This window comes from Ovis canadensis, chromosome 15 (assembly GCF_042477335.2).
Source record: "Ovis canadensis isolate MfBH-ARS-UI-01 breed Bighorn chromosome 15, ARS-UI_OviCan_v2, whole genome shotgun sequence".
NCBI lineage: Eukaryota > Metazoa > Chordata > Mammalia > Artiodactyla > Bovidae > Ovis > Ovis canadensis.
In genome coordinates, this window is record NC_091259.1 from 69,244,928 (window position 1) to 69,271,273 (window position 26,346).

Here is a 26,346-nt window from a genome sequence, read left to right on the forward strand (position 1 = left end):
CTACTATTGAATGCGAGATTTCTTTAGCGGGTGATGAAAATGTTCTGAAATTAGTGGTGATGGTTGTACAACTCTGTGACTTTTCTAAAACCGCTGAATTAAGGACTTTTACTGAGTAAATCTTTTGGTATATGAATGATAGCTCAATATAGTTGTTATTTTTTTTAAGTCCTTTGGAAATGTCATTGGTAATTTGTTAGGGATTGCATTGAATCTGTTGATTGCCTTGGATAGTATGATCATTTTAACAATATTGAATCATCCAATCCAAGAATATCTTTCTGTCTCTTTGTATTTTCTTCAGTTTCCTTCACCAACATTTTACAGTTTTTGGTGTATAGGTCTTTTGCCTTTTTAGGTAGGTTTATTCCCAGATATATTTTTTTTAGATGTGATGGTAAGTTGGACTGTTTCCTTAATTTCTCTTTCTGATAGTTTATTATTAGTGTATAGAAATGAAACAGATTTGTGTGTATTAATTTTGTGCCCTGTATTAATTTTGGCCTTTATTATGTTTTACCAAATTCACTGATGAACTCTGTTTTCTGGTGGTGTCTTTTGGATTTTCTGTGTATTGTATCATGTCATCTGCAAACAGTGACAGTTGTATTTATTCTTTTCCAATTTGAATTTCTTTCATTTTTCTTCTCTGATGGCTGTGGCTGGGACTTCCACAATTCTGTTCAGAAAAAGTGGCAAGAGTGGGCATCTTTGTCTTGTTTCTGATCTTAGAAGGAATGCTTTCTGCTTTTCATCTTTGAGTATGATGTTAGCTGTGGGTTTGTCATATATGGCCTTTATTGTGTTGAAGTATGTTTCCCCTATGTCCACTTTCTGGAGATTTTTTTAAATTATAAATGGATGCTCAATTTTATCCAAAGCTTTTTTTGGATCTATCCACTCATTTATGGTCAATTTATCTACAGCAAAGGAGGCAAGACTATGCAATGAAGAAGAGACAGTCTCCTCAATAAGTGGTGCTGGGAAAACTGGATAGTCATATGTAAAATGAAATTAGAACATTCTCTAATACCAAATACAAAAATAAACCCAAAATGGATTAAAGACCTAAATGTAAGATCAGATAGTATAAACTTCCTGGTGGAAAACAGGCAGAACACTCTTTGACATAAATTACAGCGATATTTTTTTGGATCTGTCTCCTAGAGTAATGGACACAAAAGAAAAACAAACAAATGGGACCTAATTAAAAGATTTTGTACAGGAAAGAAATGGAGAAGTAAATGACAACCCACTCCAGTATTCTTGCCTGGAAAATCCCATGGACAGAGGAGCCTGGTAGACTACAGTCCATGGGGTCACAAAGAGTTGGACACGACTGAGCGACTTCACTTTTCTTCTTTCTTTACAGCAAAGAAAACCTTTAAAAAAAATGAAAAGACAGCCTATGGAATGAGAGAAAATATTTGAAAATGATGTGACTGACAAAGGATTATTTTCCAAAATACACAAAACAGTTCACATAGCTTGATATAAAGACACAAATAGCCCAATGGATAGAAGACTGAAATAGACATTTCATTTTTCCATAGAAGATATCCAGATGGCCAGTAGGCCCATGAAAAGATGCTCACTCTACTTGGTGAATTATTAGAGAAATGCAAATCAAAACAGTGAAGTGGAAGTCTACAAATAATAGATGCTGGAGAAGGTGTGGAGAAAAAGGAACCCTCCTGCACTGTTGGTGGGAAAGCAGGCTGGTTTAGCCACTAAGGAAAACAGTATGGAGATTCCTCAAAAACCTAAAAGTGAGCTATGTTAACCAGTGATTCCACTTCTAGGCATGTATCCAGAAAAGACAAAAACTCGAATTTGAAAGATTATGTTCATATTAGGCTGGTGCAAAAGTAATTGCAGTTTTGCATGCTTGAATGTTCCTGTTTGATATTGGAATTTTAAATAAATTTAACATTGTTAAATAAATGTGGTTATATTATGCATCATTTGAAAGTGCATTTCTCGCTTTATGCTTTTTTGCTTATTTTATATTTATTTTAGACAAGGGAAATGATATTAGACAAAAAGCAAATTCTAGTGATGTTTTTATTTGAGTAAAGCAGTGGAGACAACCAGCAACATGAACAATGCATTTGGCCCAGGAACTGCTAATGAACGTACAGTGAAGTGGTGGTTAGAGAAGTTTTGCAAAGGAGGCAAGAGCCTTGAAGGTAAGAAGCACAGTGGCCGACCATCAGAAGTTGACAACCAGTTGAAAGGATCATTGAAGTTGATCCTTTTACCACTACGTGAGAAGTTGTGAAGAACTCAGTATTGACAATTCTGTGGTCATTTGGCATTTAAAGCAAATTGGAAAGATGGAAAAGCTCGGTAAGTGGGTGCCTCATGAGCTGACTGCAAATTAAAAAAAATTTTGTTTCAAAGAGTCATCTTCTCGTATTCTACACAACAATGAACCATTTCTCGATTGAACTGTGACATGTGGTGGAAAGTGGATTTTATACAATAACCGATAACAACTAGCTCAGTGACTGGACCAAGAAGCTCCAAAGCACTTCCCAAAGCCAAATTTGCACTAAAAAAAGTCATGGTTACTGTTTGGTGGTCTGCTGCCTGTCTGATCCACTACAACTTTCTGAATCCCAGTGAAACCACTACATCTGAAAAGTATGCTCAGCAAATCAATGAGATGCACTGAAAACTGCAATGCCTGCAGCTGGCGTTGGTCAACAGAAAGGGCCCAATTTTTCTCCATGACAATGCCTGACTGCACGTCATACAACCACTGCTTCAAAAGTTGGACAAATTGGGCTGCGAAGTTTTGCCTCATCTGCCATATTCACCTGACCCCTTGCCAACCAACTACCACTTCTTCAACCATCTAGACAACTTTTTGCAGGGAAAATGCTTCCACAACCAGCAGGATGCAGAATATGCTTTCCAAGAGTTCGTTGAATCCTGGAGATTTTTACACTACAAGAATAAACTTATTTTTCATTGGCTAAATGTTTTGATTGTAATGGTTCCTATTTTGATTAATAAAGATATGTTTGAGCCTGGTTATAATGATTTAAAATTCATGGTGCAAAGCCATAATTACATTTCACCAGCCTAATAGCACTGTTCATGATAGCCAAGACATAGAAACAGCTTAAGTGTCCATCAATAGATGAACAGATAAAGAAGAGGTTTTATATATATATGTGCAAAGATATACACACACGGTAGAATATTACTCAGCTGTGAAAAGGAATGAAATAACACCATTTGCAACAACATGAACGGACCTAGAGATTATCATACTAAGTGAAGTAAGTCAGAGAAAGACAAATACCATATATCACTTATATGTGGAATCTAAAAAATGGTACAAATGAGCTGAGTTACAAAACAGAAATACTGACCGACATAGAAAACCAATTTGTCATTACCAAAGGGGGAAAGAAGGGAGATAAACTAGGAGGTTGGGATTAGCAGATGTACACTACTGTATATAAAACAGATAAACAACAAGGACCTACTGGATAGCATAGGAAACTATATTCAGTATCATAATAATCTATAATGGAAAAAATCTTGAAAAGGAATGTGTACACACACACACACACACACACGTACATCTTTCCATCATATATATAGATAGCTGAATCACTTGGCTGTACACTTGAAGCTAACACAACATTGTAAATCAACTATTCTTCAGTAAAAAAAATTTTTTAAAATCTAGGTTCATTTCTGTAAAGTTTGGTAGAATGGGAGAAAATTAAAATCACAAGTTTACATATAAAAAAAAACAATAATTTTTGAAAAGGAGAATGACTATGTTTGAATCCTAATAATTTCGCTTTAATTAATAATAATATGAATCCTACTCTGTAAGATCAGCTGTGACTTAGTCACACAAATCCATATTGTCTCACTCTAAAATCAATACTTTATCATATTATTCATTTGAGTAATGTTGATACTTTGTCTTTCAGTTTCTTCAGATATATTGGCTTGGCCACAAAGTTCATTTGCGTTTTAACATACAGTGTGACAGAAAAACTCAAACAAACTTTTTGGCCAATTCAATAAAAACAGTTTTTTGTTTCAGAGGTCTGCTAGTTACAGGTTGTTGGTAAACAGATAATTCAGCATTAAAAAAAAAACAGGAATAGAAAGAACATACTTTGAGGGAGGTGAAGATGTCAGTGAACTGGAGAAAATTATTTTGGAAAAGGACCTGTTTTCCTGCGGTTTTTTGTTTGTTTTGTTTTGTTTTTTAGTACATCAACTTAGAAATTCCTGTTTTTTCAAAGTGGTGGAAAGTTAGGTTTTAATATAAATAATTTCACAATTTTGCTATCTGTTCTCATTAATGATACAAGGACAGTCTTTTCCCCTCCTTGTACGTTTGAGAGGTTAATTAATAATCATTGCCAGTTATGGCAAGCAAGACCAAGGAGAAGTATAGTAGGAAGACTTTCCTGAACCTGAGGAGAATTTGATAAGTTGATTCTATACTCTTTCCTGGCTTCCTCATCTATTTCCTTCTCAGATGGACCCTTCTGTAGAGAGCTATTAAACAAGTATGTTGTGCTAAAAAATGGCAGAGAGGAACTGTTCTCCCACAACCCTAGTGCTTTCCTAGTTAGCTCCGAGATCCTGTTGTCCGCATCCTTTCTTTACAGAAACCTCGGAGGCCCAGTGGTGGGGAGCACCCATGCCTGGGGCCTCGCTCCTTCCAGCTGTCCTTGATTCTGCTTTTTGGTGGGTGATAGCAGTGGTGACACCACAGCAGAATGGAGTTTACAGGCAGAAATTCAGGCCTCCCACCTTTCTCAGACGTGGAAAAAAAGTGAGGCCTCAAATATGAGCCTTGGACTCTGCAGCAGCTCATCAGGACTCAGCCAGGTCACTTCAGGTTGGAGTTGGAGGGAGTATTACACTGCAAGGCCTCTTGCCATCTGGGACATATTTTGGAGGAGTTTTGAGGGGAGATTGGAGGAGAGGAGAGCATAAGAAGGTGTTATGTGAGAGAAGTAGATGAAAAGGTGGAGTGGTTGCGGGAGGCTTCAGAAGTGTTGGTGAGGGTCACTTGTCATAGTATTTAAAGATTAAGAGCAAAGAGATGGAGTTATTTATAATTAACTTTTATTGACTTAACTGTAGTTCTTTTCTTTGTGTTGTTTTGAGAGGAGAGACAGGGATGTGATAAGCACTTCAGGGGGAAAGGTCTTTGGTTTTTATAAAATTGTAAAATATTAAAAATCTAATTTTCATGAACTATTTTAATAGAGTCTATATTTAATATTTCTTCACCAGTAAAAATGTTGGCGAATGCTATTTTAGTTGTCCGATACTATTGCGATCAGATTTACCAGTGCTTATTACATAATTCTCTCAACTTGACCATTTCAATTTTATTTCACAACTGAGGTCCAAAGAAATGAATTTTGATTCTCTTTTAAGTTAGGAGTACCTCAAAATGTAGTGATGACTGGACTTAAAAAAGCACAAGAACTCGGGATAAAAATGATCTGAACAAAAATAAAAATAAGCTTTTATTCAGTAGTAATATGTGTGCTGCATTTTGAAGTTCCTCAGTAGTATTCGGCATTATAATCTGTTTGGAAATGTGTATCTGCCATGGTATTATGGAAATTGAACATTGGTCCTACTGGGGCTTGGCAAGTAATACAGATACAGGTAAGATCAGTTCAGTTTAGTCTCTCAGTCATGTCTGACTCTGCGACCCCATGGACTGCAGCACCCCAGGCTTCCCTGTCCATCACCAATTCCCGGAGCTTACCCAAACTCATGTCCGTTGAGTCAGTGATGCCATCCAACCATCTCATCCTCTGTTGGCCCCTTTTCCTCCCGCCTTCAATCTTTCCCAGCATCAGGGTCTTTTCCAACACTTAAGATAGTTTTACCCATATACACAACTAGTGTGATGCTCTCTGAATATAGCTATTAAAAACAGCTTCATGGAAGGGGTGCATTTGAACTGGTGGAGGATGTTCCATTGGAGATAACAGCATAAGTAAGACATGGAAGCAGAAAGGTATGAGTGTTCGGGGGTGATATCTAAAGGTCTAGTCTCGAATGTGTAGAATGACAAGACTAACATGGATGGTGTATCTACAATACTTGTAATAGGTGAAGCTGGAATGGTAGGTGGAGTTCTTTTATTGGAGGACTTTACTTGTAAGCATAAAACTATATATCTAATTTATTATGCAATAACTGGACAATTAAAAATTTTGAGGTGAAAAATGACATTGTCAGGGTTTTAAGTTAAGGCGAGTGAATTTGGAAGCAGGTGGGTGAACTGGAGAGCTGGTAGAAGATGAATGCTGGAGACCAGATAAAAGCTTCTGTTGAACTACGTTTGTCATTTGGAATAGAAAGGACAATTTTTAGGTAGAATCTGGTGCTTAATGGGATGAAGAAAAGGGAGGTTACTCAGATATTATAGCTTGGATTATTAGGAAATGTACTTTTTAAATTTAATCACTCAGCATTTATTAAGCTTGGTGGTAATCTTTACAGACAAGGAATTCAACAGGAGCAGGAACTACTTTTAGAGTCTGGATGATAAATTGGGTTTTAGATGTGTTGAACTTGTAGTGCTAGTAAGTTAGCTTTTAGAAGGTATTTGAAATTTGGTTCTGTAATTCAAGAAAGTGTGAAACTAGAGATGAGAGCTAGCATCCTGTTTTAATGATACTGCTCACTGTTAATATGTGGAGAAAAACCAAAGTGCTATATCCTCAGGGGCCACCTTGGTAGATCAAAATATTATTGGCATGGTGATTTGAGGATTTTTGTTTAATCAAATTTGCCTGGAGTCCTTTTCAGAGTTACTTGTTATTTTTTATTTGCAGTCAATATTTTATTAATCAAAACAACATAATCACAAATGTATAGTAAAGAATTAATATATGACCTCCTTAACTTTTTGTTCAATTTAATGTTTAAGTATCAGGCTCTGGTAACATAAAGCAATATTTCCTTTTGAAAAGGAATATAAGAAAGACTCCCCAGGTAACTCAGTGGTAAAGAATCCGCTTCCCAGTGCAGGAGACGCAGGTTCAATCCCTGGGTCCAGAAGATCCTCTGAAGTAGGAAATGCAACCCTCTCCAATATTCTTGCTTGAACGATCCCATGGACAGAGGAACCTGGCTGGCTAGAGTCCATGGGGTTACAGAGAATGACTACGCTACTGAGCACCCCCTCACACACCTTTGTTTATGTGATCTGAAATATTACTTTATTGTGTAGCGGTCAATTTATCATAAAACTGTCTTGTGCATTCACTTGAAAGAAATGCCATTTCATTTCAACTTTATTTTGCTTGGTCAATAGAAAAGGTCATTTGGGGCTAATGTATATATATATTTTCACTAAAAACTGTTGCTAGAATTTTCACAAAGTGTTTTTTTTTTTTTGTTCTTTTTGCAATTTATGCATCTTTCAGTTCTTTCCCTTTTCTCTTGTTTTCTAATAGAAAAACACTTGGCAGTTTTGTTAAACCTACCAGTGGACACACCGTTACAGTGTTCAGTAGCAGAAGCATCATACAAATTATAACCCCCTCTTTAAAATAAACTCAGCAGGTTAAAATATCACTTAATTATTGTTCAGGTTTCGTCACCTTCATCACTGAAGTTGGCATTTGTGCAAACAATCAAATAAAGAGGTTGGCATTTATGATTACTGAACAAAAGGTATCAAATATCAAAAAATTTCTGACTTGAAACACTTAATATAATTGTCATTGTGGTGTTATAGGTTAACAATTGAGGAGTGTCACTCACTTGCATCTTTTTTAAAATTCACATTTGGAGGAATGCATTTGTCAAGGGGAAATTTTTATGGAGCACTAATTTTCTGACTTGCAGTGAATTCTTTGTTTTAAGCATGCTAACAGTGTCCTTCTCAGAGCTCAGCATACATAATAACTGCCTGAAGGGTTTGGTGAGACAGATTCTGGGGTCCCCCTCTGCAGGTTTGGGATGGAGCCATCTTCTAATGAGCTCTCAGATAATGCTGATGCTGCAAATCTGAGGACCACATTTTGAATTGCACTGAGCTGACACAATGAACATTCATTGGATGGACTGTTGCTGAAGCTCCAATACTTTGGCAACCAATGTGAAGAGCGGACTCACTGGAAAAGACCCTGATTGGGAAAGATTGGGATGGCAGAGAATGAGACTGTTAGATAGCATCCTTGACTCAGTGGACTTGAATTTGAGCAAGATCCAGGAGATATTGGAAGACAGAGGAGCTTGGTTGGCATGCTATAGTCCACAGGGTCACAAAGAGTCAGAACTTAACACCTGAAAAGCAACAACAATGAGCTGACACAGAGTGACAGTCATTCTAGGATTAGTCATTTTGAAAGCGCTTGCGTTTACTATATGGAGAAAATATAACATTAACATTATAACATTATAATGACCTTGTGTTAACATTAAACGATTAACATGTTTCATGTTAATCAACCCATTGCCATAAAATCTCAGCTAGTCAGAATTGAGTCCATAATTAAAACATTAGTTATCAATTAGGTAGTTTATCAGTTAGGAAATAGATAGGCCATACCAATTCTGTTAAAAAATTATAGCATTTTCTGTATATCTTTTGTAGTGTCATGAGTGATCCTTTATGTTTTATCAAGACAGGTTCTTAATCTTTGGTTTGTGTTCATTTTTCTCATCCTTAGCAAGTGACTTGGGGACTTAAAAAACATAGGTCTATATCGAAAAATTTTCCCCACATGTGTGGAAGTTACATAGATCATAAAGTTGTAAGTGTCAAGCCAATTGAGAATAGTAAAATAATACTTCACTAAAATCTGGGAGATAAATAGCTTTGTCCTATTATAATAAAGAATCACAGAGAAATACTCTTCTAGGTTTTCTTAGTATTGTGACATGTTTATCATTGAATGCATTTTAGTTTTCTACTTAGCAATACTAAACTGTTAATGATGTTTTAAAGTTTTTTGGAGGTTGGCATATATACTTGAGAGTAATAAACCTGTATTTCCATACACTAGAATGTAACTCAAACTTTTCACTAATTCCTATCATTCTCTTCATTCGTTTTCTATGTTTTTATTGTACTTTTCTCTGTTTAATATTGGAAGAAATTTCTAATTTTTCTTTTATGGCTTAGAAAAAATTGTTAAATTCATTTTAAAACATTTAGACATTTGAAGGTATTTGTTTATTGAGATACAGTCAACATATCTCAATAGAAAAATTAAGTCCTGCTGGTTCAGATGGTAAAGAATCTGTGTATAATACAGGAGACCTGGGTTTGATCCCTAGGTCTGGAAGATCCCCAGGAGGAGGGCAGGGCAACCCAATCCAGTGTTCTTGCCTGGAGAATTCCATGAACAGAGGAGTCTCGTGGGCTACAGTCCATGGGGTAGCAAAGAGTTGGTCCCAACACACATGGTCATCATACACTGAAAAATGCATGAATCTTAAGGGTTTAGTTTGGTGAAACTTGATACCGTGTAACTACCATCCCAAACAAGATATTGAACATTTCTGTTTTCCCAGAGAATTCTCTTATGTCCCTTTCCAGTTAATTTACACCCCCCATAACCTATTCCAATCTGGCAGCCAACTTTTAATTCTTATCACTATATTCATTACTAGCTATTCTTAGGGGGTTGGTTTTAGGACATCCTCCTGCTATCTCACTTCAGTCGTGTCCGACTCTGTGTGACCCCATAGACGGCAGCCCACCAGGCTTCCCCCATCCGTGGGATTCTCCAGGCAAGAACACTGGAGTGGGTTGCCATTTCCTTCTCCAATGCATGAAAGTGAAAAGTGAAGTCACTCAGTCATGTCCGACCCTTAGCAACCCCATGGACTGTAGCCTACCAGGCTCCTCCGTCCATGGGATTTTCCAGGCAAGAGTACTGGAGTGGGGTGCCATTACCTTCTCCGAGGACATCCTGAGGATACCAAAATCCAAGGATGTTCAAGCTTTTTATGTAAAATGGCATATCCAGAGATATGGAGGGCCAGCTGTATAGGTTTAGTTCTGCCTGAATTTGCATTTTATATCAGGGTAATCATATACTATGTATCCTTTATTCTGTTTCTCTTGCCTGACATAATGTTTTATTTTTACTTGTTTTTATTTTATTATTTTTTTGTGGGGGGCATGTGGGATCTTAGTTCCTGGACCAGGAATTGAACCCATGCCCGCTATAGTGGGAGCATGGAGTCTTTTTTTTTTTTTTTTTTTAGCATGGAATCTTAACCACTGTATTGCTAGGGAAGTCCCAACATAATGTTTTAGATATCCATCTGTGTTATTATTGACTGTCAAATTTGTCTTCTTCTCTGTTGTTGAGGAGAAGGCAATGGCACTCCACTGCAGTACTGTTGCCTGGAAAATCCCATGGACAGAGGAGCCTGGTAGGCTGCGGTCCATGGGGTCGTGAAGAGTTGGACACGACTGAGTGACTTCCCTTTCACTTTTCACTTTCATGCATTGGAGAAGGAAATGGCAACCCACTCCAGTATTCTTGCCTGGAGAATCCCAGGGATGGGGGAGCCTGGTGGGCTGCCGTCGATGGTGTCGCACAGAGTCGGACACGACTGAGGCAACTTAGCAGCAGCAGCAGCAGCAGCAGTATTCCCTTATGGATATACTGTAGTTTATCTATTCTCCTGTTGATAGACATTTATGGTTCCAGGTTTTGGCTGTTAATGAATAAGTGTGTTGGTACATTCTAAGTCTTTTTGTGAACATAAAGTTTTTATTTCTCTGAGGTAACTATCTAGCAGTGAAATTGCTTGACCTCAAGAGTAGATGTGTGTGTCTATAAGAAATTGTCAAATTGTTTCCTGCCAGCAACATATGAAAGTTCCAGTTACTCCATATCCTCATCAACATTTAGTGTTATCAGTCTTTTTTTATTTGAGCCACTCTATTAGGTGCTAATAGTTTCTTGTGATTTTAATATATATTTTCCTGATAACTAATAAAAATGTTTGAGTGTATATTCATATATAATTATCTATTCATCTGTCTTCTTTTGAAAAATGTCCAAGTTCCCCCCCTTATTTTTAATTAGTATGTCTTTTTACCATTGATTTATAGAATTTTTTGTTTATTCTGGATACAAATCCTGTATTAGATAAATATTTAGACAGTATTTTTTTCTCTATCTGTGACTTGTCTATTTTCTTAATGGTATGTTCGATGAGCTACAGTTTTAAAATTGCATGCAGTTTACCCAATTTGTTCATTATAGTTTGTGCTTTTTGTCAAAGCACAAAGATACCAAGGGACAAAGATACTGTGTTTCATTCTAGAAGCTTTATGGTGCTGAGTTTTACATTTACATCTAAGATTTATCTTGAATTAATTTTTGTATATGTAATGAGATAGAGATTGAGGCTAACCTTTTTCCCCATGGACATCCAGTTGTTTCAACATCATTTGTTCTATATTGTCCTTTCCCAATTGAATTGCCTTGGCACCTTTGTTGAAAAACAAGTGACTGTATATGTATGGTCTAGTTCTAGACTCTTCCATTACATCAATTTGTATATATTTCTGCCAGTAATACATTCTTGATTACCACAACTTTATTTTATTTTATTTTTTAATTTTTACAAAGTTGTGTTTGGTTTTTGCCATACATGCTGCTGCTGCTGCTAAGTCTCTTAGTCGTGTCTGACTCTGTGCGACCCCAGAGACATACCATAGCTTTATCAGAGAAGGAAATGGCAACCCTCTCCAGTATTCTTGCCTAGAGAATCCCATGGACAGAGGAGTCTGGTGGGCTGCTATCCATAGGGTTGCACGGAGTTGGACACGACTGAAGCAACTTAGCATGCATGCATGCATTGGAGAAGGAAATGGCAACCCACTCCAATGTTCTTGCCTGGAGAATCCCAGGGACAGAAGAGCCTGGAGGGCTGCTGTCTATGGAGTAGAGTCAGACACAACTGAAGAGACTTAGCAGCAGCAGCCATAGCTTTATATTAAGTCTTGAAATCAGGTGATACAAGTCCTCCAACTCTGTACTTTTTGAAGATTTTTTTGCTTGTTATAGATCCTTTGTATCTAGTTTTTAAAAATCTTTAATTTTTTTTGTCATGCCATGTGGCATGCAGGATCTTAGTTCCCAGAAACGGGATCAAACCATGCCCTCTACAATGGAAACACAGAGTTCTCACCAGTGAACCTCCAGGAGGAGTCCCTTAAATCCTTTGTTTTTCCATTTAAATATTAAAATCATCTTCTCTGCTTCTTCAAAGTGGCTCACTGCAATTTTTCAGGAATTGCATAAAATTCTTATATCAGTATAGGAAAAATGGACGTGATTTTCTCAGCATGAACATATTATTTCTTTCCATTTTTTCCCCCTTGAGGCTATTGTAGTTGATAATTTCTTAAACTTTAATTTTTCCAGTAACTTTTATTGAAAAATTTGCTGATGTCTTAATTTTGAGTTCTTTGCTTCCAGGTGACTTAAGTTCTTCCAGTTTCAGCAAAATGCATTTTAATTTAGTACTGGTAGGAAATAGAAGTTAAATGAACTTTACAACGTTGATTTTAGTACATGCCTCTTCTTTTAGTTGAGTATCAGTATTTTATGTATTTGATAGATGAGTGTTTTCCTCAGAGCTCCCTGTTATTTATAGGATCAGCTGGAATTTTTTTCAATATAAGGAAGTTCATGATGTCTTTTTGTGACTGTTTCTGGATTTTCAGTTAGTAAACCAGGAACTAAATCAGGATTAGTAAACCCTGAAATGTTTCACATTTTCTATCTTTCATTTGATCATTGAGTGAACGCAGTAGGAGTAGCTTTGGTTGGGAAGGTTTGGCTGGTGGGATTCAAAGTAAAAAGGAGCAAAGAATAAAATAAGACTCAACAATGGAGGAAAGTGACAGTAGTCTCTTGTGGTACTACTGAATGCTTCAGCCTGCCTCTCATGGGAGGGCTCCAATATAAAAATAGTAGGAAAAAAATTCACATTCACTGGGATCAGCAAGTCTTGAAACCTAATATCAGAGGCTTGGTTTCTGTGGTCAATAAAGAGTCATAGCAGTTAACATTGTACATAAAAAGTCACCATTTTATTAATAGACCTTTAATTGAAATATCTTTAGAAGTTGTGCTAGATGTATTCTAGTTTTAAACCGTAGATGTGTTTAGATTGTATATACTTTATTGTGGCTGCTGAAATAAATTACGACAAACGTAGTGGCTTTTAAAATAGCAGAGGAGAACAAGATGGCAGAGGAGTAGGTGGACGTGGAGGACATCTCTCTCCACGGATACATCGGGAATACACCTTCAGACACAGAAGTGCATGCAGAACACCAGCTGAGAGCAGACAGGAGTACCTGACCAGCGGAAAAGAATGTACAGAACCTCGCAAAACTCAGTAATGAAGGAACCAGGGGGAAGAACAGGAGTGTTAGTAGGACTGGACCTGCCCCCTGAGGGGCGGGGGTGGGAACTGAAGCAGGCATCTGAGCCCCACATCGGGGCAGCTTTCTGAGTCAGAGGAGAAACATTTAAGGCTGAGACTGAAACAGCTGATCTGTGGCAGCCTAAATGGAATGAGAATCAGACAGTCCTTGCCGCAGCCATACACACCCTGGACAGGGACGCGGACCCCCTGGAAGGCGCAGTGGCTGGGACCTGGAGTTTGGGGATTATGGAGAGATCCCAGGACAAGGGCTGCTGTTAACTGTGGAGAGATGGATCGAGGGGATGTGAGGGAGGAGATTGTGGTGGGAAATGCCTGTGGAGAAAAGCCAGGCAGCCACTGAAGCAAGGTGATACTGCTGAGTCATGCGTAGGGGGTGGAGCCATCACCATATCCTTTCTCTCTCCATACCCCAGCATCAGCAGCTGAAAGATAAAGAGGCAGGCCTGTCAAATGCCTGAGGCACTCAACTGCAGGGTAGGACCCCACCCAGGGTGCCCCTTTAAGTGCCTGATGTGCTGCTCTATATGGTAGGACCCCAGCCAGGGGGGGACCCCTCTATGTGTCTGATGCACGGAACAATAGAGAAATACCCCAGGCAAGGGAGCCCTCTAAGTGCCTGAATGGGCGCGGCTAGGGAGAACGACTGGCCAAAGAGGCCTTCTGATCACCAGCTACAAAAAGCCTGAAAAAAGCCTCTGATAGGGCCATCACTCCTGCAGTGGAGGCAGCCTGTGTCCCTGCACACTTGGTGCCGCCAGGATCCCCGCATGCCAAGCAGCTGCGCCACCTTCACACTCAACTGTCACTGGGGCAGAGCTGTCACAGGCAAAAGAAGTCTTGGGTCTATGCATGCAGGGTCGCTTTGGTAGTGTCTGACTCTAACCCTGTAGACTGTGGCCTGCCGGGCTTCTCTGTCAGAGACGGGTGTTCTCCAGGCAAGAATACGAGAGCATATTCACCAATACTGGTTGCCATACCCTTCTAGAGCACTACATTTCCTGCTGCCCTAGCCACCAACCCCCCTGAGTACCTGGTGCTGCCAGAACCCTGCGACCCAAGCAGCTGCACCACCTCCACACCTGGCCCTCACAGGAGCAAACCCAAGTCCTCCAGGGCAGCCTCAGGAGCAAACCCTAGTGGACGACCCACATGCAGAGGTGGAAATAAAACCACAACTGAAACCCAGGGGTGGTCACTAAAGAAGACCCAAAACCTTCCCACCAGCTGTACAAGCTGCAGATTAAATCCACACAATCAACTAGGCAGATTCTGTGTCTATAGAATATATAAAAGGTCACTGAGAACTCCCACAAAAGAAAATGCACTAGTTCTGATAGCTGTGGACACTGGAGGCAAGAACACACAGAAGAAGGACCAGATTAGAATCTGAGCTGCCCCCACAGCAGGTTCAGAGACCAGCACAGTGTTGGAGGGCATCCTAGGGAGGTGAGGTAGACTGTGACTCCCAGTGAGGGAAAGGAATCCTGACAGCAGTGACTCAAGAAAAACATTTATTATTCTTATGTTTTGACTTGTTCTGTAGATTCTTTTGGATTTTTTTCTTTTTTATTGTAGTAGTTGTTGTAGTTGTTGACTTTATTGCCCCTATGAAATCTAATTAAGCTTTTGAGCCTTTTTTTTTTCTGTCATATTTTTTATTGTTGTTATAAACCTCTGCCTCTATGTTGGACTTTTGTGGTTCTGTGGAGTTTTGCTTTTTTTTTCCTTTTCTCTTTTTTTAATTTTTAATTTTTTTAATTATTATTTTTCTACATTTATTCCTTTGTTTGCCTTTCCTACTGTTCTTTTCCCCTTACAGTTATTCTTTAATGTATATAAATCTTCTTTATCTACCTCTATTTAACTTTGCATATCTGTTCTTTTTTTTCTTTTCTTTCTTTCCTTTCCTCTCAACATTTTTTTAGTTTTATTTTCATTGTTTTATTCCCTAATTAGCACCTTGCTTTAATTTTGTTTTCCAGTTTGTGCTTTAGTTAGTTTGTTTTTAACTGGTAAATATAATTTTTGATTTACTTTGTTCACCAGGTCAACCTACTATACTTTTTTTTGTTGTTGGACTGTTTTCACTTTGCTCATGGGTGCATATGTATATGTGTGTATCCCATTATTTTAATTGTTGTTTGCCTGATTTTGTAACTGCCATTTGTCTGGGGTTGATCTTTGGTTTCTCGTTTTTGGATATTTGTTTTAATCTTACTTAATACCATAACAAACCACTTGTGGAATCTTTGTTCCTAACTAGAGATCAAGCCCTGAGCCTTTGGAGTGGGAGCACTGACTCCAAGACCCTAGACTACCAGAAAACTAACCCTAACGAGTAGCAAACAGTGAGAACTCACACAAAGGAAACCACTTGAATCCAAGACCTGGCATCACCCAACCTCCAGGAGCACCCTGTGCAGTTTCCTCCTCTAAACAATGAACAAAGCAAAAATACAAATCCAATCATCAGCAGACAGGATCACCACCTCACTCAGCCTTGCCCATCAGAGGAAAAACAAACAAACAAACAAGCAAACAAAAACTCAGCACAAGTCTCACCCTATTGGAAGCTTACACAAACCACTGGACCAACCTTAGGAGGGCAGAAACCAAAAGGAAGAAAGAATTCAACCTTAAAGCCTCGGAAAAGGAGACCTCAAACATAATAAGTTTAAAAAAATAATAACGAAAAGGCAGAGGAATATTACATAAATGAAGGAACAAACTAGAAACACAGAAGTCCAAATTAATGAAGAGGAAATAGGCAAATTACCTGAAAAAGAATTCAGAATAATGATAGTGAAGATGATCAAAAACCTTGAAAACTAAATGGAGAAAATGCAAGAATCAATTAACAAAGACCTAGAAGAATTAAAGAATAAACACACAGAGACAAACAACATAATTACTGAAATTAAAAATAGAAGGAATCAGTAGCAGAATATCTGAAGCAGAAGAGTGAATCTGTGAGCCAGAAGATAAAATGGTGGAAATAATTTCTGAAGAGCAGAATAAAATGAAAAGAATGAAAAGAGCTGAGGACAGTCTCAGAGACCTCTGGGACCATATCAGACACACCAAACACACATTCAAATTATAGAAAAAGAAGAGAAAAACAAAGGGCATGAGAAAATTTTTGAAGAGATTATACTTGAAAATTTTCCCAACATGGAAACAGAAATAGCCAGTCAAGTCCAAGAGGCACAAAAGGTCCCATACAGGATAAACCCAAGGAGAAACATGCCAAGACACATACTAATCAAACTAACAAAGACTAAACACAAAGAAAGAATATTAAAAGCAGCAAGGGAGAAGCAACAAGTAACATACAAGGGAAACCCCAAATGCTTAACAGCTGATCTTTCAGCAGAAGCTCTGCAGGCCAGAAGGGAATGGCAGGATATATTTAAAGTACTGAAAGGGAAAAATCTACAACCAAGATTACTGTATCTGGCAAGGATCTCGTTCAAAATTGATGGAGAAATGAAATGTTTTTCAGACAAGCAAAAGTGAAGAGAATTCAGTACTGCCAAACCAGCTTCACAGAAAATGTTATACGGACTTATATAGTCAAGAAATACAACAGAAGAAAAAGATATACAAAATCAACCCCAAACAGTTAAAAAATGGCAATAGAAACATATCAATAATTACTTTGATTTAAGTGGATTAAATGCTTCAACCAAAAGACACAGACTGACTGAATGGATACAAAAACAAGACCCATATATATGCTGTCTATAAGAAACCCACTTCAGACCTCAAGACACATATAGACTGAAAGTGAGAGGATAGAAAAATATATTCCATGCAAATGGGAAGCAAAAGAAAGCTGAAGTAGCAATCCTCATATCAGACAAAATAGACCTTAAAATAAAGATTACAAGAGATAAGGAAGGACACTACATAATGATCAAAGGATCAATATAAGAGGAAGACATAACAACTGTAAATATCTATGCTGCCAACATAGGAGCACCTCAATACATAAGACAAACACTAACAGACATAAAAGGAGAAGTTGACAGTAACACAATAATAGGAGGAGACTTTAACACCCCACTCACACCAATGGACAGATCATCAAAAGAGAAAATTAATAAGGAAACATGGGTCTTAAATGACACATTAGATGGGATGGATCTCATTGATATCTTCAGGACATTCCATCCAAATGCAGAAGAATAAACCTTTTTCTCAAGTGCACATGGAACATTCTCCAGGATAGACCACATCTTGGGTCACAAATAAAAGCTCAGTAAATTTAAGAAAATTGACACTGTATCAAGCATCTTCTCTGACCACAATGCTATTAGACTAGATATTGATTATAAGAAAAAAAAAAAAACTGCAAGAAGCACAAGCACATGGAGATCTAAATAACCAACAAGTTACTGAAGAAATAGAAAGGGAAATCAAAAATTTTTCAGAAACAAATGATGATGAAAACACAACTCAAAACCTCTGGGATGTAGCAAAAGCAGTACACAGAGGGAAGTTTATAAGAAAAACATAGAATAGACAGCCTAACTTTACACCTACAACAACTGGAAAAAGAACAAAAAATAAACCAAAATTAGTAGAAGGAAAGAAATCATAAAGATCTGAGCAAAAATAAATGAAAAAGAAAAGAAACAGTAAAAATTAATAAAACTAAAAGCTGGTTCTTTGAGAAGATAAAATTGGCAAACCTTTAGCCAGACTCATCAAGAAAAAAAGAGAGAAGAATCAAATCAGCAAAATTAGAAATGAAAAAGGAGAGGTTACAACAGACAATGCAAAAATACAAAGGATTATGAGACTATTATGGCAGTAAAATGGATAACCTGGAAGAAATGGACAGATTTTTAGAAAAGTTCGATCTTACAAGACCGAACCAGGAAGAAATAGAAATTATGAACAACCCAATTACAAGCACTGAAATCAAAGCTGTGATCAAAAATCTGCCAAAAAACAAAAGCCCAGGACCAGATGGCTTCACAGGAGAATTCTATCAAACATTTAAAGAGCTAATGCCTATCCTTCTAAATCTCTTTCAAAAAATTGCAGAGGAAGGAACACTTCCAAATTCATTCTACGAGGCTACCATCACCCTCATACCAAAACCAGACAAAGACAACATGAAAATATAAAACTACAGGCCAGTATCACTGATGAACATAGATGCAGAAACCCTCAACAAAATTTTAGCAAACAGAATTCAGCCACACATCAGAAAGCTCATACACCATGATCAGTTCAGTTCAGTCGCTCAGTCGTGTCTGACTCTTTGCGACCCCATGAATCACAGCACGCCAGGCCTCCCTGTCCATCACCAACTCCCGGAGTTCACTCAGACTCAAGTCCATTGAGTCAGTGATGCCATCCAGCCATCTCATCCTCTGTCTTCCCCTTCTCCTCCTGACCCCAATCCTTCCCAGCATCAGAGTCTTTTCCAATGAGTCAACTCTTCGCATGAAGTGGCCAAAGTACTGGAGTTTCAGCTTCAGCATCATTTCCTCCAAAGAAATCCCAGGGCTGATCTCCTTCAGAATAGACTGGTTGGATCTCCTTGCAGTTCAAGGGACTCTCAAGAGTCTTCTCCAACGTCACAGTTTAGAAGCATCAATTCTTCGGTGCTCAGCCTTCTTCACAGTCCAACTCTCACATCCATACATGACCACTGGAAAAACCATAGCCTTGACTAGATGGACCTTTGTTGGCAAAGTAATGTCTCTGCTTTTGAATATGCTATCTAGGTTGGTCATAACGTTTCTTCCAAGGAGTAAGTGTCTTTTAATTTCATGGCTGCAGTCACCATCTGCAGTGATTTTGGAGCCCCCCGCCCCCAAAATAAAGTCTGACACTGTTTCCACTGTTTCCCCATCTATTTCCCATGAAGTGATGGGACCAGATGCCGTGATCTTCGTTTTCTGAATATTGAGCTTTAAGCCAACTTTTTCACTCTCCTCTTTTACTTTCAGTTGGGTTTATTCTAGGAATGCAATGATTCTTCAGTATATCCAAATAAATCAATGTGATATAGTATATTAAGAATTGAAAGATAAAAATCATGATAATCTCAATAGATGCAGAAAAAGCCTTTGACAAAATTCAGCACTCATTTATGATTAAAACTCTTCAAAAAATGGGCATAGAAGGAATCTACCTGAACATAGTAAAGACCATATATGATAAGCCTATAGCAAACATTATTCTCAATGGTGAAAAACTGAAAGCATTCCCCCTAAGATCAGGAACAAGACAAGGGTGTCCACTTTCACCACTATTATTCAACATAGTTCTGGAAGTCCTAGCTACAGCAATCAGAGAAGAAAAAGAAATAAAAGGAATCTGATTGGAAAAGAAGTAAAGCTCTCACTGTTTGCAGAAGACATGATACTGTACGTAGAAAACCCTAAAGATAGTATCAGAAAATTACTAGAGCTAATCAGTGAATTTAGCCAAGTTACAAAATCAGTACAAGAAATCACTTGTGTTTCTATATACTAACAATGAAAAATCAGAAAAAGAAATTTAGGAATCAATCCCATTCACCATTGCAACAAAAAGAATTAAATATCTAGGAATAAACTTAACCTGAAGAGATGAAAGAACTGTTCACAGAAAATTATAAGACACTAATGAAAGAAATCAAAGATGACATTAACAGATGGAGACATATTCCATGTTTCTGGGTAGGAAGAATCAATATTGTGAAAGTGACTATACTACCAAATGCAGTGTACAGGTTCAGTGCGATCTCTATCAAATTACCAATGGCATTTTTCACAGAACTAGAACACAAAATTTCACAATTCATATGGAAACACAAAAGACCCCAGATAGCCAAAGCAGTCTTGAGAAAGAAGAATGGAGCTGGAGGAATCAACCTTCCTGACTTCAGATTATACTACAAAGTTACAGTCATCAAGACAGTATGGTACTGGCACAGAAACAGAAATAGAGACCAATGGAACAAGATAGAAAGCCCCAGAAATAAACCCATGCACCTATGGTACCTTATTTTTGACAAAGGAGGCAAGAATATACAATGGGGCAAAGACAGCCTCTTCAAAAAATGGTGCTAGGGAAACTGGACAGCTACATGTAAAATAATGAAATTAGAATACATTCTAACACCACACACAAAGATAAATTCAAAATGGATTAAAGACCTAAATGTGAGGACCTAAGTATAAGACCTAACTATAAAACTATTAGAGGAAAACATAGGCAGAACACTCAGTGACATAAAGCAACATCGTCTCTGACCCACCTCCTAGAGTAATGGAAATAAAAACAAAAGTAAACAAATGGGACCTGATTAAACTTAAAAGCTTTTGCACAGCAAAGGAGACTATAAGCAAAGTGAAAAGACAACCCTCAGAATGGGAGAAAATAATAGCAAATGAAACAACTGACAAAGGATTAATTTCCAAAATATACAAGCAGCTCATACAACTCAATGCCAGAAAACAAAACAATCCAATCAAAAAGTGGGGAAAAGACCTAAACAGACATTTTTCCAAAGAATACATACCAGATGACTAGCACATGAAAAGATGCTCAACATCACTCTGTATTAGAGAAATGCAAATCAAAACTACAATGAGATTATCACCTCACACCAGTCAGAATGGCCATCATCAAAAAGTCTACAAACAATAAATGCTGGAGGGGGTGTGGACAAAAGGGAACGCTCTTGCAGTGTCCACAGTGTTGGTGGGAATGTAAATTGATACAGCTACTATGGAAGACAGTATGGAGATTCCTTAAAAACTAGGAATAAAACCACCATATGACCCAGCAGTCTCACTCCTAGGCATATACCCTGAGGAAACCAAAATTGAGAAAGATACATGTATCCCATTGTTCATTGCAGCACTATTTACAATAGCCAGAACATGGACACAGCTTATATGTCTATGGACAGATGAATGGATAAAGAAGATATGGTACATACACACAATGGAATATTCCTCAGCCATAAAAAGGAATGCATTGAGTCAGTTCTGATGAGGTGGATGAACCTAGAACCTATTATACAGAGTGAAGTGAGTCAGGAAGAGAAAGATAAATATCGTATTCTAAAGCATATATACGGAATCTAGAAAAATGGTACTGAAGAATTTATTTACAGAGCAGCAGTGGAGAAACAGACGTAGAGAACAGACTTATGGACATGGGGAGAGGGGAGGAGAGAGTGAGATGCATGGAAAGAGTAACATGGAAACTTACATTGCCATGTGTAAAGTAGATAGTCAGTGGGAATTTTTTGTGTGGTTCCAGAAACTCAAACTAGGGCTCTGTATCCATCTAGAAGGGCAGGAGATGGGAGGGAGGTTCAGGAGGGAGGGGACATAGGCATACCTGTGGCTGATTCATGTTGAGGTTTGACAGAAAACAACAAAATTCTGTAAAGTAATTATCCTTCAATAAAGAATTATAAAAAGTAAAATAAAACAGCATAAATTTATTGTTTCACAATTCTGGAGGCTGAAAGTCCAAAATCAGTGTAATTGGGGCACAGTCAGGGTGTCGGCAGGGCCCCCGCTCCTCTGGAATCTCTAGAGGGAGAATTTGTTCCTTGCCTCTTTTAGCATTTGGTGGCCGCTGTGGCCTCACCACTCCAGTCTTTAAGGCCAGTGTTGAAGTCTTTCTCTGCACAGTCTTCATACCACCTTTCCCTCTGTGTGTCACGTCTCCCTCTGCCTCTTTCTTACAAAAAACACTTTGATGATACTTAGGACCCACTTGGGCAGTTCAGGATAATCTCCCTAATGTTTAACTTAATCACATCAGCAAAGACCCCTTTTCCAAATAAGATAACATATACAGGACCTAGGGATTAGGACCTGGTATCCTTGGGGGCTGTTATCACAAAATGTATTGTCTGTTTTAGACCTTCATTTTTGTTCTGGAACTTGCTATCAATTCAGGTTGGACTGAGGCTTTTAGCACCCCAAATGACATACTTATTTTCTTGCTATAACTGTCATTTTTAATTGTCTATATCACAGTGTAAGGTTTATTCCGTTCTATTAGCACAACAGATCTAAAAAGCTTCAGATCATGAATTACTTATTTAAAATAGTAGATGATGAATTACTTATTTAAAACAGTAGTCAGGAAAATACCAAATTAGTGAAAATAAATTGTGCTTTGACTCTCATAGAACTGATTTATGACTCAAAATTTAGTGATAGCATTTAGTTTGGGGCAGCTGGAAACGAATTCTTTCTTTTGTAGGGCTTTCTTTCTTGGTAAATGATTAGGTCCAATGTTTTCTGTTCGTTGTACCAACCACTGTTGGTTTTTCTAGTGGCCTATTAGAAATTACCTGTATTCTAGTCTGTACTTAAATGATACAGCTGCTAGATTAAGGGATTTCTCTAGGGCCCTACTCAATGCTTATGGCATACTGAGATTGAGATTTCACATGTAAGTATATGTTAGATGTGTGCTAGTGGTGTATTTGAGCATGTTGCATGAAATAACATTGATTCATACCAGACTTGTTATATATATAGATCATCTTTACGTGGTATAAGAAGGGTTTGCTAGAGATCTTAATATAGCCAACTCTGTTTTGGCTTTGGTACATTATTTAATATCCTAACTTTAAAGATGGATTAAACTTCAGTGTGGGAATAACTTTTATGAGGGTCATTTAATAAATCATGGCCTAAAAAAGATGAAACAATAAGCCTTAGCTTCCTTTTCTTTAATCATTATATTAACTAGCTTAAATATTTAAATACTGATAGCTGATAGATTTGGACATAGGGAATGAGGAAGAGAAATGGTTAGCCAAAAGAAAAATGGAAACTTGATTCTGTTTGCTCTAATGATCTTTGTCCCAGCATGCTTGATGTTCACTAGTTCTTCTGGGCAACCAAATACCACAGTAGCTTTTTCTCTGCTAGTGAGGATCATCAGCAGTGTGGAGAAGTTCAGCATGAAAACAAATGTAAGAAAGATATACTAATGAATTAATTTGTATTCAAATGTTTTGTTGAGTTCTTTAAAGTTGTTTCCTACCCAAAAAAAAAAAAAAGTTGTTTCCTACAAATTTAGCCTAAAACAACCATTCTTCAAGAAAAATTTGTGTTTGGGGATTTATAACTTTAAAATCTTCAGGACTGAACCAGAAGGTTGAGAAGTGTTTCATTTATAAAAAAGTATAATTGTGTGATTTCGAAAGAAAAGCTAGTAGTGCATGGTGATGATATTTGCAGCCAAGCACATTTTATGAGGAGAGCTTCATACTCTGCAGAGTTTGCACTCTTCCTCTGTCATGTCCTGCCCGTCTGCATGTACCTGTTTCTGTTTGTGTTAGTCATCCTCTCTAGGTGAATTGTCCATGAGACCAGTGATTCCATCAGCAAATTATCCAGAAAATGCTGTCTTTGCACGTTGTGACAGATCATGTCACCAGTGGATTTATAGCTACTCCAGTGCTCTAATTAACCTGGCAGTTGTCTCCTGTGCCCAACACTGTAGTCTCATTGCTTGGAATCTTAGTTTTCATCTTCTCGTTACCATCTCTCTTAAATATGGCTCAGATTTGGATTTGTTTTTTTTGGTAACCTACCTCCGCCCAACCCCCTCTACTCATCACCTGCCCTTATTTTTGATTGGCAGTATCATCCAGATAAACAGAGTGCAGATGCGCCAGCAGGATCAGTGGAGGAATGTATACAGAAGTTCATTGAAATTGATCAGGCATGGAAAATTCTAGGGGATGAAGAGGCGAAAAAAGAGTATGACCTGCAGCGACGTGGTAGGTACTTATGGTAAGGAGCCCAGCACACTAGCAACTCTGAAGTGCAGTCTGCAGCCGCTCCTGGGGAGCGCATTCCAGCGTTTACACCAAGTTATTATTGCCTCCTTTCTCCTCCCCTCCATCATTGTTTCTAATTATGCCCTATTCTTAGTAGTGATTATTGTGTATCCATTAAGAAATTAACAGAACTACTAGGATGTGGCTTTTTGTGAAGCTGTGAAAGCTACTTTTTCTAACTAATGAAAAATGTTTAATTATATATTCCTAATGAATATGTTTTTATGTTTAAAAACTTCCTTTTTATTAAATTTAATTACGTACTGATTAAAAATTTAATTGTAGTACTTTTAGGATTATCTACTATATAAATGACAGTCTAAAGGAAAATACAAAGGATAACATCATAAAGCACTCTTGGCTGTCTCTGAGCTTATATTAGGCTAGGTTTATATGATTATCTCCTGTATAGATGATATTCCTTATAAGATTGCTGTAAATGATATTTTAAGAATGTACATTTCCTAAGCAATTTTAAAAGTCATTTCTTTTGTGCATTTTAGAAAATAGCTTCTTAAAACAGTGACAGGCTCTTGTGAGAAAGAAAGGGAGAAATGTAGGTCAGGTTTGTCACACATGGACTGCAGTTACACGAAGTGATAGGCTGTCTTTCAGCACTGGCCTTGGGATAGGAGTCCCCCAGCCTTTTCTCTGAACCTTCAATATGCACCCTACATGCTAATGGGAGGAGTCAATAATCAGCCACGGCCTGTGGGGAAAACACTCAGCTGCACTCTGCCATAGCGCACCAGGCTCAGCATTGACTCAGATGTGTTGATAAAAGCTCATGTCTCTGTACTTTATTTTATTGAATCTTCTCCCATGGTCTGCACTGGCACACCATCAAACTTAGCAGAATGATCATAAGGCTCCTGTTACTAAGGGTATGAAAATTTGATTTGAGAAATAAGGCTTTATTCCTGAAAACACAGCATTACAGGTTAAAGCCAACTTGTGATGCCTTTGTGTAAAGACTTCTTGAGCAATTTGCTTACATACTGGAGTATTAGTTCTTAATAGTGACTTTCATAATACTGATCATCTCTCAAGATGATTAGTATTTACTTTTTAAAAAATGTTAAGAAACTGACAAAGGTGCCTTTGCAGTGAATCTGGATTAATTTTCAAATATGCTTTGAATATTGGGTCCTCCTTCTATCTAATATATTTATGCACATCTTTCAAATATTGCATTTCTTCCATAAAATGTTTGTACTTCTGGCAGAAGAAGGAATGTAGAAGTGGTTTCATTTGAGGGTGAATTCTATCCACAGATACACCTTTTTGACCTTGGTTCACATAGTAAAATTTCTATGGAAGTGTTGAAATTAATAAACATAAGTGTGTAGTGTGTGAGAAATTAACTATGTTTCTGAAGTGACCAAGCTCTGCTGGGGATGACAGTGTCTCATGATGCTTTGCACGTGCTTATCAGTCCTTATTCCGGGGTGCTCATGTGCTTAAGGTGAGGATGATCCACAAACCTGTATTGTCGGGCATGTAGGGTGTGCACTTGCTCTGCTGCTCTGCGTGTTTGCTGCTCCACAGCTTGTTGCTGTTAAGAACCTATCTGTGAAACTGACTAGAAACCTACTGTCTACAGAGGAAGAGCTAGGGAGAGATCAGAAATTAAAAAATATTCTCTTTTGCTCTAGGGCTTAGGGTGGGGAAGACCAGAAATGGAGAGAAAAAGGGAGCAGGGTTAAACATGAGCAGTAGAATTACATAAAGTAGGGTTTAAGAGATTTTGGAAGAACAAATAAGCAACATCCTCAAGTTTTTCTCCATTGCCTTTAAGAAGTCTTTGGAAATGTGAATTTCTTTTGAGCTTTGAGTCCTAGGTGTGGAGGTTTTAATGGAAGCAACTCTAGCCTACTGTATCATAGGAGATTCTTGTAAATCATTGATAAGGTCACAGCAAAGTTCAGACAAACCAAATACAGTGAGACTGAGCTTGATTAGGATGAACAGGCAGCTCTTCTGGGAATTTCTATATATAATGCCTGTCTGCTTGCAGGCGTTTCAGGTGGGTGAGCTATGCTGTGACAGCAGAAATACACATT

The 26,346-nt window shown here is 37.9% G+C and overlaps 1 protein-coding gene across 2 annotated transcripts in view; it reads left to right on the top strand.

Annotated features, from left to right (window-relative positions):
• DNAJC24 (DnaJ heat shock protein family (Hsp40) member C24) overlaps positions 1-26,346 on the top strand; it is a 72,748-nt gene that overhangs the window by 29,738 nt on the left and 16,664 nt on the right. For both annotated transcript variants that reach the window (XM_069554667.1, XM_069554668.1), the window contains exon 3: positions 24,085-24,223. In XM_069554667.1, the coding sequence (XP_069410768.1) occupies positions 24,085-24,223 (139 nt within the window). The remainder of the gene's footprint in view (positions 1-24,084; positions 24,224-26,346) is intronic.